The 13,032-nt window shown below is 47.9% G+C and overlaps 1 protein-coding gene across 1 annotated transcript; it reads right to left on the reverse strand.

The window, feature by feature from the left end:
* Window positions 1-511: 511 nt before the first annotated feature.
* CCDC71L (coiled-coil domain containing 71 like) lies at window positions 512-3,753 on the reverse strand. Its single transcript, XM_032775631.2, has one exon. It carries the CDS (start codon window positions 3,445-3,447, stop codon window positions 2,683-2,685), a length of 765 nt encoding a protein of 254 aa, XP_032631522.1. The 5' UTR covers window positions 3,448-3,753; the 3' UTR covers window positions 512-2,682.
* Between the last annotated feature and the right edge of the window lie 9,279 nt (window positions 3,754-13,032).

Here is a 13,032-nt window from a genome sequence, read left to right on the forward strand (position 1 = left end):
AGTATCCCTGTACTCAACTGTATTTATACATTGTGTTCTTTATCATGCATGGTGTAGTATTATAAATGCTTCAGTAAGCATGGTGATTTGCAAACCACTAGCTACCTCATCAGAATGAGGAACTGAATTAACAAGGCTCGGATCTGAATCAGAGGCTGACCTGACACGCACACTCCGCACATCTCTCCCCCCCCATAAACTACAGTGATCAGTGATGCATATTTCTAAGAAATAGGTTTTAAAAAGCCAAACACAAAGTCACAGTTCAAACTCCACCTATGTCTATTGTGTTAAAACATTCCAGAGTCCAAATATGGGATGAAATTATTATTTTGTGTGTTCAATGTAATGGATAAAATTCTGATCCTATTGAAGTCATTGGAATGTTTATCATTGATTTCAATAGGTCCAGTATTTCACCCATTTTCTTATTTATTGGTATATCAATCCATGGTCCAACTTCTGGAAGCCAATGTCATAAATAAGTCAAGGTCAAATTTGGCCCTTCATACTCTGTACATTTGGGTATTTATTCTTATTACCAATTCATCATACAATAAGGTTTTTCAAGTCAACATATAAATTACACCAAGGTACGTCTAAGAAAAATGTAGGTTTCAGATAGGATTTGTATAAATATACCTTGATCTTTCATGATTTCCTAGTGTTTTGGAATCTGAAACGGTAGTACAGTGCAGCAATCAGCTTGTCATCACATTTTATGTCAATGATTTTAAAAGCACAGCACCTACAAGATTGATGAAGCTTTTGGTTTTAGAAAGCTATATATTGCAATGTATATTTAAATGAACTACAATGGTATAAATAACCCAAAATATTAAGATTCAAAGAAAGGAAGAGAACTACTTTTTAATTAAAAATTAGCACTGTATAACAAAATTTGACAAATGTCACTATAATCAAATCTAATTTGCTTCTTAGCACTTCTGCTAAGAAGGAGCAAAGCCTTCTGTAGAAAGGAAATTAGAATAGGAATTTGAAGAACCAATAAATTGAACAGGGAAATCAAGACGCAGATCCTACTTCTCAGGGCTTATAGGGATATAAATGATCAGTTAAAGCAAGTTACTTGTCCCTCTTTTGGAATTTCCAAGATCTTTTTCCCTCCCCCTATCTTTATCAACTTTACCTTCCCCACTGGGGATATTCCAGTTTTTTGTATTGTAAAAGCACCAAAAAAGATTTAAAGAAGGATGAGTAAAATGTTAAACAGTTTTAAATATCTACCAAAGGCTTTGTAGTTTGTCTTAAAAATGGGCATTTGTACAAGACAAGACAGCCAAAACACAAAGCCTCAGTCAAAACCAGCCTTTAGCCATAAACTGTTAACACTTTCTAATGAGTCCTTGCATACCATATTTTAGCTACAACTGATTTTTAAAAACAATACTTGAAGGAGTGACATGTTAATATGAACATCCACTACTGGACTCTAGACATTGAAGTGACAACCTGTGCTATTTTAACTAAGAAGGCACTAGCTACCACAATAGAGTATTGCTATCTCTGTTTAAAAAGGCACTTAGATAATCTAGAATTCTGATATTTGGCCACTAGCAAGAATGAGGAGACTGTCTATTGCCTGCCTTCTAGTAATCATTATAATAGTTATTTCTCTTTTACATTAGATTTTAAATAAATATTCCTCATTTTAAGTAACTTTGGGTTTGTTTACTAGAGCAGTAAACAAGTCGAACTATTTGCTTGTTCCACTGAATTACACAAAAGGTATATGTAACTATCCAACAATTATCCATCCCTTTGCAGTTAGTTTCAATGTACTGAAACAACATTAGTTGCTCTTTCACTTTTATTAAGTTCACTTACGTTGACCAAATAAGTGTCACTAAAGTAGACAGTATATAAAATAAGAGCAATTCAATCGGCTTCCGGTGCTCCATAAAAACAAGTACTTAATTCAGCTATAAAACTTTAGAAATGACTTTAGATACAAAAAGTATAGTACATAGTAAATCCTTTTATAGCTCACTAAGGAAACTTTTGCACCATTGAGACAGCCTAAGTTCTGAACCTCCATAATGTTTTTTGCATCCTTGGTTAAAGTTTCAGTCGGTTGAAATTGGGAACACGTGGGATTCAAGATACCCTGAGCACATACTAGTGCAACATCACAAAAAAAAAAAAAAAATACATAACCCAATGCGTTAGGGAAAAAATGAAGCAAGAGTCAGATGGTGCTTTATTATACAAGCATGACAGCGAGTTCCTTTGGAAAATAACTTCTTGGGTGGACTTCCAGACCAGTGAGGTAGTCCCAGGGAAGAGAATGGAAGGAAGTAGACCTTAGTCCCTACTTGAGATGCCTGCCAAATAGCTTCTCAGTTTTGGGCATAAATACGATAGATGAGAACAGTGCCCCCTACTAGGGAACATAGCAAAACAGCCTCTCAGTCCAGGTGAGGGTGGTAGTTGCAGCTGGTGACAGGCGCCATGCAGGTTCTCAATCCAGGTTTGGGTGGGCAGGAACCTGGCTCTGTGGAGGAAATGGTCCCATCAGTCTGAGCCATAAAGTGCAGTAGAAGGACACGATCCAGACAAATGCAATGTAAACAGGTGACTGACACTTGTCTCTGTTCGCTTCTTCCCAGGGAAGAGCCTCCCCCTCGCCCCGATGTCCCAGTTCCCAGGCGGGGCAGCAGCTCACGATCTGGCTACGGGGAAGCGGCGGATCCTCACCACTGGCGCCAGGTCCACTCGAAGGATCCGCTGCGCCTGGCGCCGCGCCGCCTCCAGGCTCCGCGGCTTCCAGACGCTGCCCCGCACCTTGATGGTGGGGAAGGTGGTGAGACTGGGGGTGGCCGCTTTCCAGATCTCCTCCAAGGACCGGCCCTCAAAGGGAGCACACGAGGGCACCTCGCCCGAGCCGACCTGCTCCTCCTCCCGCGGCCGCTGCGCCTCCCTGCCGGGGGGACCGGCGAGCGCTGGGGCGCGTTTCCTCCCCTTCTTTGCGCGGCCGGGCGCTCCGCGCTTGGTGCCGGCGGCCAGGGGGCGCCTCCTGGCTGCTCTGCGGCGGGTCCGGTGTCCCGGCGCCGGAAGGCTGTCGGGCACCACGGCCCGGCAGGAGGCGTAGCCGTACACGTCCTTGCTGCGCAGGATGACCGGGGAGAACTGGTGCTTGAGGCTGCAGAGGAAGTTCCACAGCTCCGAGTCCGAGCTCATGAACTCGGTGGAGCGGGGCATGAAGAGCTTGAAGGCGTCGCCGAGCGCCTTGGTGCCGGTGAAGGACACCTGCGACCGGGAGTAGACAACTTTCTCCGCCTCGCCCTCCTCGCCCCACGCCGCCGCGCCGAGCCCGGCAGCAGCTCCCGGGCCGGCTCCCTCCTGTTTCATCCTCCCGGCTCCTCGCTCCAGCGCCGCCTGCCTCCGACTGCAGGGCGCAACGGTCTCAAAGTGAGGACTGTCCATAGCGGCCGCCGCGCCGCACCGCGCCGCTCACTCGCCTGTCTCCTGCCGCCGCGGCAGCCAGTCCCAGCCGAAAGCGCTCTTTTGCCTTTCTCTCCTCCTTCCAGGGCGAAGAGCAGCGATCAATATCCTACCGCCCAGCTGGACGGCCCCGCCCCATTCGCTCCCCTCAGACACAAGGGGCAGCTTGGCTGTTACTGAGCAGGCGCAGCCCTCCTGCGCACGCTCAGTAACAGCCACTGAAGACGCTCGGTGCCCTCACCCTGCCCTTACTTGGGGAGGAGCAGAGAGAGTGTGTCGGCTGTGAAAGCCGAGGGGTGGGAAGATCTGTGCAGGGGGCAAAGTGAGTACACTGAAGGCAGGGAAAGGAGAGGGTAGGAGCTGGGATATGAAAGGGGTAGGGAGGGGCGTAAATGTTACCACATCAGAGGCGAGCATCTGTTTGGAAAGGGGTGGGGTGGGGGAATAGAGGGGCTCCCTGCTGCTCCTGCGGAAAGGAAATTTCCACACGTCCTTACAGGGCTGTGGTCCTACAGACACAGTCAGGGAGGCCACTGATTCAGTTGTGTACTGGAGGGGCCAGCCTTTTTTCTGGTTTGTCCCCTATCCTGTACCTGGACAAAACCACATCCCGTTGTGTCTGATATTGGACAGGGGACACCATTTTGAAGAGTACCCTACTCTGCTCCCGCCACCACAACTTTGCATGCTGCATGCCAGGTCAGGCTGGTCAGGACAGGGCAGCGCCCTTTTGAAAATGTTGTCCCTCAGCAGCATGACTTTGCACACACCACATATGATCTCATGCCAGTGGGGGCGCAGCAGCTGGCTCTTGAAAAGAGTGTCCCCAGAGTGGTATGCCCTTGTACACATCATGCATGTGAGATCATGCCAGTGAGGGTGGGGCAACTTGCTTTTGAAAATGCTGTCCCCTGTGTAGTGTGACCTTGCACACACCATACATGTGAGATCATGCCAATGTGGGCAAAAGCAGCTCACTCTTGAAAATGGTATCTCCTTTGCATGATGGCAGGGGCAGGGTCATGCAGACAGGGGCGGACTCATACAAGCAGGGGCAGGCCCATGCTGTTTCGGAAAGTGCCAGAATGTCCAGTATTCTAGGAACATGTTAGTGGGAACCTTACACATACTGTGTCCCTCTGCCTAGCCAAAGCCGCTCTCCCCTATCTGAAATGATGGCTTGAACTGCTAAAGGAGACAGGATTCAGTTAAATATTTTACTCACTTAACTCCTAAAAAAGAAAATGTAATTTTCATACAATTTTAGTGTTTAAAAGAATCTCTTATCTGCTTATATGTCTGCATAAAGCCTCATACCGTAATTCACATATTTGTCTTATGTGCTATTCTGATTTCCTAAATTGGACTCCCTTGCTTGTGAACCCCTATAAATATAGTTTAACTCCTTTTAATTATTTATTTTTTAAAATTTTATTTTTTTTATTCTTAGCACTTCATCATTAACCTTGTTACCCTTGTGCAGCAGGACAGCATTATGCTCTTGCTATTTTTAATGGCAAATAATCATTGGAAATAATAGTTGCTTGTAAATTCAGTAATCACATCTCACTTAATAGGCAGCAGGTTTAAAAGAAACAAAAACAAATGATTTCTTCACACAGTGCACCACCTGTGGAACTCCTTGCTGGATGATGTTGTGAAGGCCAAGACTATAACAGGGTTCAAAAAAGAACTAGATTCATTCATGGAGGATAGGTCCATCAATGGCTATTAACCAGGATGCGCAGGGATGGTGTCCCTAGCCTCTGTTTGCCAGAAGCTGGGAATGGGCAACAGGGGATGGATCACTTGATGATACCTGTTCTAGTCATTCCCTCTGGAACACCTGGCATTGGCCAGTTGGAAGACATGATACTGGGCTAGATGGACCTTTGGTCTGACCCATTATGGCCATTCCTGTGTTCACACTATAACACTTCCATGACAGGGACATCCCATACCACTTGTTGCTCTTTTACACACTCAGGACCCTTCTGTTGTTAAACACCACAGTGCAGTTTTCTTTACACTTACTCTTCCACCACCTTACTGCTCGCAAAGACTGTATTTATTAAGTTTCATTTTCTCCTCAGTTCTGTGCAGAGGAGGGAGGGGGAAGAGATCTCTCTACCCAAAGATCCTTCCTGGTTCTGGCTCTGCTGTTTGCCCCTCAATCCTGCACCTCCTCCTGTGTCTTCTTTACCTCCTGTTTTACTGGGCCAGTTTGCTCTTAGTCCTCCTTCCCAGCCCATTCTAATCCATTTATTGGCGCACGCATTTCCACTTTAGGGGAATTAAAGGCGTTTAAGTGACCAGCAGTGCTGGCTCAGTTGTTGGTTCCCAGCACCCACTTCCAGGACTTTAATAGGTGTTGCTTCCCAGCATTCTGTCAAAATGGCCCAAGTTTTTTGTTGTGATTTGTTAATTGCAGTTTGCACCATGCAGTCTTCTGGATTTCCACTTGAAGTTGAGGTGGAGGGAGCAAGGGGCAGCCTGGGGGCTTTTCCTGGTTCCCAGCAATTCCTCCGAGTCTCATTTTGTGTTATAGAGGCTGAGGGAGAGGTCTCACCAAATAATCATTTAGCACCAACAAAAAAATTACCTGGTTATCACAGTAGCCCTTCCATCCCACCCTCTCCTTAGTCAAAGCCCTAAAAAGTAACTGCCCCCCCCCGCCTGCACTCCATTCTGCAACTCCCATCTCCCAAGATATTTCCTTCACTGAAAGCCTCACAATGCCACCTGGCTTCAGCTCCCTCCAAAATAATACCATATTCAGAATTTCCAATGTGTATGTCAAATGTTCATGCTTCCCTCACTTTTCAGGTTGTATTTAGAGTCCCTTTACAGGGTTTTCAAGATGCAGCAAAATAAATTTTCATGTGTGTATTTAAAAAGAAGGATTTGTGTAGCAACTTCCAGGGGGAAATGATCCCCAGAGAAAGAACAGAAGACTCAAAAGGAGAACCCAGATAAAAAGAACAAAGAAGAAGTGGACAAAATTCATACTAGATTAAAATTATGCTCATGTGTTTATATAATATCTACTGAAATCCCTAGATCATATGGGCTTTTTGATTACCAAGAAAAAAAAGTTATTGTAATGCAGTAAATCAATTATTCAGTTCACTGATGTGTTGAAGATTGTGATAGACCCAGGCCAGTTAGGTACAGCAGAAGGCAGATATACCAGCCACTGGATTAACACTTTTCTGTTCCCTGACTGACCAGAGCAGGGGCTGCTCCAGGCTAATGAGAACACCTGACTCTAATTAACCTGCAAAGAGTCAGGTGAGGCCATTCAGTTAATGTGACCACCTGACTCTAATTAAGGCCCTGCTGATACTATGAAAAGGGCTCACTCCAGTCAGGCAGGGGAGTCAGAGGAGAGGAAGGGTGGCTGAAGGCCTGGTTACTGAAGACCCCCTCAAACCATTGTTAAAGGAGGCCTAAGGTAAGGGTGAAGAAGAGAGAAGCAGGAGAGCTGTGGGGAAGTGGCCCAGGAAAATGTAGCAACTCTGGCAGTGAAAAATTGGCTGCCAACAACTGCAACCATTAGGGTCCCTGGGTTGGAACCTGGAGTAGAGTGCGGGCCTGGGTTCCCCCCAACCCACCACTACAGGAACATCTCCTGGAAGGGGATGTCAGGTCCGTGTCAGGACAGGAGACTGAATAGAGACTGTGGGAGTTTTCTCACCAACCTCCTTGCAGGCCTATGATGAAAAGGGCTCAGTAGACTGTAACCCTGGCCCTAGAGAGGCTCTGACCTTGCTCCTGTGGGTCCTGTGCTTCTAGGTGGTTTATGCTAGCCTCAGTGGCTCACTGTGACCCTCCACGTAGCCCTTCTCTCTCTAGGGCCAGGGTTACAATCTGAGCCCTTTTCATCATAGGTCTGCAAGGAGGTTGGTGAGAGAACTCCCACAGTCTCTATTCGGTCTCCTGTCCTGACAGGGACCTGACTTCCCCTTCCAGGAGATGTTCCTGTAGTGGTGGGTTGGGGGGAACCCGGGCCCGCACTCTACTCCGGGTTCCAATCCAGGGACCCTAATAGTTGCAGTTGTTGGCAGCCAATTTTTCACTGCCAGAGTTGCTGGCCTGGGTCTGTCACAAGATATTGATGTATTCACGCTATTTACATAACTAATTTTGTATCTTAAGATAGCAGATTGGTTATGAAGTCCAAAAATAAAGATCATCTCCTCTAGTTTGTTTTGTTTTTTTGTGAGCCACCCACTGAACCTGGTTCACAGCACCCTTCCTCACTGTGTGGTACTCATAATGCTTTCCAGCATTGCAATGCCATTTCTCAGGGCTGGTCTACACTACGGGGGAAAATCGATCTTAGATACGCAACTTCAGCTACGTGAATAATGTAGCTGAAATCAAAGTATCTAAGATCGAATTACTCACCGTCCTCATGGTGCAGGATCAATGTCCGTGGCTCCCTCTGTCGATTCCGCAACTCCGATCAGGTTGGTGGAGTTCCAGAATCGATATACGCGCATTCGGGGATTGATATATCGCGTCTAGATGAGACGTGATATCGATCCCCGAGCAATTGATTGCTACCTGCCAATACGGCGGGTAGTGTAGACGTAGCCTCAGATATAAAAAAAATCCCATGTCTTCCTCAGCTTGTGACTTTCAAATGACATAGAGACTGGTCCTAATAAAATAGACTAGATATAAATTGAAGAGTCACTTGAATAAAGGAAAGGAGTCCCCCTCTGTGTCCAATGTCTCCTGGAATCCTTAATCTGTGTGGGTATCATTTATATTTTGAAATTGTTTTTCAAAAGTATGAGGCTTAAATGACTCACTGAAACACACAAGGAAAAATTCTTCGAAAGGAGACATTTTGACTTTGTGTGCCAGTTTAGCTATAATCTCCTTGTGTAGGTGAACTTTTTACTGGTAAAAGAGAAAAATTTTGGCAGCATATTTTACACTAGTTCCCCAAACAAAATAAGCTATTCCAGAAAGCACATTTTTGCAGCTATAACTGTGTCTACACTGGGGCTTTTGCTGACATAAATGTAAAAATAATAATAATAATAAGTCACACCCGTGACTGATGTTACTATACTGTTAAAACTGACCTTGGAAAACTACCTTAAAAGCGAATCCCAAAATGAACGAGTCTCTCTACAGATAAGTAAAGTTTGGAATATCTTTGAAAGTTCTACCTCTTTATTTGCTTCTCTGAAGATATCGGATGAGATCCTTGCCTACACTCTGTTCCTTTTACATTGCATGAAAAGGCTGAAACACTGTAAAGGGGCCCCCAAAACCTCATAATCTGTCATGAGTCCCCTCAGCTCACCACAGAGACTGCTGTAAACCAGCCTCCTAAGGACCCCTTTGCAAACCCTGGCATATGGCCAAGGCTATGGACACAAGGGGTATATTGGGGATGGGACCATAGCACTGCCAAAATTTCAGGGAATGCTGCAGCCCATAGGGCAGCCTGCCTGAAATTCCATAGGTCCCATGGTTGCTTAAGTTAGAACAGTATCAGGAGGGTGCTGTCACAGATCAGGGCAATTGAACCTTATTTTCCCTTAGTGGTTCAGCAAGGGTACCAATCCTCAGGCTTCTGGCCTCCTAGCCATTGCCTTTCTTGGGCGGACACCCATTATCTCTCTCCCTCCTGACCAAAGTATTTTCCTATTGTCACTGTTTTATTCCCAGTAAACAACGGTCAGCCTAGACAGGCCGACTTGTTTCCTCTTCAGAGACTGATAATAGAGTAATTGCCCACATGCATGCTAATAAGCTTCCCTCCTCCCACCCCCTTTGCCATCTCCACCAGGCTCTTCCAACCCTTCCCTAAGGATTGGGGCCTTCCATGGAGAGGAGGTCTTGTCCCTTTGCTGGAGCTGAATCAAAGCCCTAAGTCAGTCCACCACCAGGTTATTTATCAAGTGTCCTTTCTTTGTCTGCTGGTCTCTAGAGAATCCAATTAGAACCTTTGAAGACAGCATGAATAGGTAATCAGATAGACAATGAGTCCCTTCCCCACAGGGAAGCTTCAAAGAACTGATAACAGGAGGAATTACCTTATCGTGCTCCTTCCTCCTAAAGCAGTTACATACAATCTTACAATAACACATAAACTATGGCATTTTAATACATTAGACTTAATTTAATAAAGTTTAATTTAATCCAGTAAGGTTTATCTAGACTATTGTCAGATCTGTCTCAGGCACAAAGTTGGTTAACCTTTCCACCAAACTGCAAGTTGGTAGAGTGCAGAATTGTGCCCACTGTTTGAGTGTATTCCTACTCACCGCCTCTTTCCAGCATTCATTAAGGAGATAAAATTTTTAATCACTTTTTTCTAGGGCTGTCACACAATTAAAAAAACTAATCATGATTAATTGCGCTGTTAAACAATAATAGAACACCATTTATTTAAATATTTTTGGATGTTTTCTACATTTTCAAATACATTGATTTTAATTACAACACAGAATACAAAGTGTACAGTGCTCACTTTATATTTATTTTTATTACAAATATTTGCAATGTAAAAAACAAAATAAATAATATTTTTCAATTCACCTATACAAGTACTGTAGAGTAATCTCTTTACCATGGCAAACAACCACAACCACAACCACTTGGAGGTAAAAAAAGGACGATTACAACACACATGGGATTGCCCTGGCTATGAATAAAGACAAAAGATTGTTTCAGTATATATGATCCTGAAGAAATTCTGTACCGAAAAATTTAAACTTCTGCACACAATATTTGAAAATTATGCAAAATTCTGCATATTTTATTTGTCAATAAATAAATGTGGAGGCTCTAGCATGGCAGTGGGGAGCACAGGCCACTGTCTGCACAGAGGTGGGAAATCACCCTGCAGCCCCCTTCTTGCCCCCAGACCCTGCTGCACCTGACCCTGACACAGTGCATGGGCTGGGCCTGCCCCAGAAACACCCCAGAGCCCTGCTTCTCCATGCCAGGCACACCAAGATAGCAAACAAGAGGGAAAGAACCTCGCATGCACACCCAGCCCTCATCCCCTGCTCAGCCCAACAGGATCCAATGTGGACGGACTTAGTGTGGGAAGATCCAGGTGTGGGGTGAGAGGGTTCTGTGTGGGTCAATCTGTGTGCAGGTGGCTCAGTGTGGGGTCTGAGGGGGAGGGTCTGGTTCACAGAGGGTTCATTGGGGGGGTTCCAGGGGCAGAGGAAATGGGACTCTACAAAGAGGTCCAGGTAAAGGTGGTTGGGGCTCAGCAGGAATGTCTGGTTACTGGAGGATGGGGCTCAGCAGGGGGATTTGGGTGTGAGGGATCAGCGGGGGGTCTGTTTGCTGGAGGACTTGGGCTCAGTGGGGTGGGGGTGCATTTGCAGGGGCAGGGAGCTCAATGGGGTGGTTCAAGTGCAGGGGGTGGGGCTTGTCAGGGTTTGAATGCAGGGGGGCTCAGTGGGAGATGAGTGGTCCAGATGCAGGGTGGGGAGGGCCTCAGCGGAGGTCCAGATGCTGGCAGGTGGAACTTGGTGGAAGGGTCTGGGGCGGGGTCTGGGTGCAGGGTGTGGCTTAGCAGGGTGGAGGGTTGGGTGCCGGGGACACGGTGAAGGGGTTCTTTGTGTGGAGGGGCCAGTACAACCATTTAGGTGATCTACGCGGTCGCTTAGGGCACTGGGATTTGGGGGGCACCATTTTCTTTGGCAGCGACTGCGGTGGCTGGATCTTCGGCCACCCCAGTCGCCACCAGCATTTAGGCGGAGGGAGCTGGGGCAGGGGAGCGCAGGGAGGGCCACCTGCAGCAAGTAAGAGGGGGGGACAGCACGCAGGGGAACTCTTCGCCCCAGCTCACCCCTGCCCCGCCTCCTCCCCGAGCACTCCGTGGCTGCTTCACTTCTCCCACCTCCCAGGCTTGTGGCACCTAAGCTGATTGGCGCCGCAAGCCTGGGAGGCGGGAGGGCAAGCAGCCATGGCATGCTTGGGGTGCTTGTGCTCGTGCTCGTGCACGGAGCAGGGGTGAGCTGGGGGTGGGGGGGTGCCTCAGGGCAGAGGGTGGAGGGGTGGGGAGCTGCCGCAAGGAGGTGCCTCAGGGTGGAGGGATAGCTGCCGGGGGGGGCGCGTTCAGGCGCGGGGCACAGGAGGGGGGCGCAAGGTGGATAGTGTTGCCTAGGGCACGAAACATCCTGCACCGGCCTGCACGCCTCTCACTCCACCCCTTCCCCAAGGCCTCCCGCATGTCTGCCACTCCCTGCTCTCTGCCTTCCCCCAACCCTTCTCCAAGCCACCAAACAGCTGTTGCCAGCGGAGCCGCCTATCAGCTGTTTGGCAATGCCCTGGATTAGCTGATCACTGGCATGCCTGAACAGCTGTGGCTGCTGGTGCTGAGCACCCACTTTTTTTTCTGGTGTGTGTTCCAGCCATGGAGTTGGTGCCTATGGTGGATGTTTTCAGAGAATATCCACAATGACTCCAACATCTTGTTGAGCGAGGGTATTTTCTTGTAAGATTGGATCGTGGTTCCTGGTAGGGGCACCAGAACAGGGAGAGCCAAGGGCCATGGCCTCTCCCACTTTGAAAGTCTGGGGGATGGGGAAACAGGACAGGGGCTGCTCTCTGGACCCCCACACTGCAAGCAGGTGAATGGGCTGGGCTCCAGCCTAGGCTCTGGCTTCTGTGTTGGCTAGGGGCCAGGGCCTGGGGGAAAGAGGAGGGGTAAGGGTGGGGCCCAGGAATGGCGCCAGGTGTCTGGCCCTCAGGCACCAGGCCATTTCGCCGCCCCGCGCACGGTCTTGCGGCTCCGGTGAGCTGCCGCAGGCATGCCTCGGCAGTCCACGGAGCCGCGGGACCAGCAGACCGTCCGCAGAAATGCTGTGGCAGGTCCACCGGAGCCGCGAGACACAGGACCCTCTGCAGGTACGACTGCGGCAGCTCCACCGGAGCTGCCTGCCGCCCCCCCCGAAATCCGCCCCCTCCCATAATGCTGGCACCCTAGGCGACTGCCTAAGTCACCTAAATGAAAGCGTCGGCCCTGGTGGGGCCACAGAGGGGCTGGGGCCTCATGCCCTCCCCCCACACTTTTAAGAAGAATCTGTCACCACTAGTTCCTGGGAAGCCAGCCCGTTCTGCAACAGACTGCACTTTGCGGGGATATCTACTTGATTAAATAAGAAAAGTAACATTAATAAGTGCAAGCCCCAGTTCACATTTTGTAGTGTAACTATTTGTTTCCATCACTCTCTTTTGTTTCTAGTGGAACCTCTACTCTTTCTTACATAAACCTTCTTTTGTTTCATTACAAACTGTGTTATACAGGGGCAGTGGTTCAAAGTGAAACTGGGTTACACTGCTCCTTTCATGGCAGAGGACCTGGGAGGTCTGAGAGTAGTCGGTGGGTGGGAGGGATGACTGGATATCACAGGGCAATACTTCAAAGGGACTCCAGGAGTGGGATGGACCTATTGTTAACCTGCAACACAAAGACAGAGCTGGCATAGCCCAGAGGAGAATGCTTGAGTGGCTGAAAGGCTGGTGTCATTATGGAGCTAACACCCAGCCACTACTGGCAAGACTCCCCCCTGGAAGCAG

This window comes from Chelonoidis abingdonii, chromosome 1, assembly GCF_003597395.2.
Source record: "Chelonoidis abingdonii isolate Lonesome George chromosome 1, CheloAbing_2.0, whole genome shotgun sequence".
NCBI lineage: Eukaryota > Metazoa > Chordata > Testudines > Testudinidae > Chelonoidis > Chelonoidis abingdonii.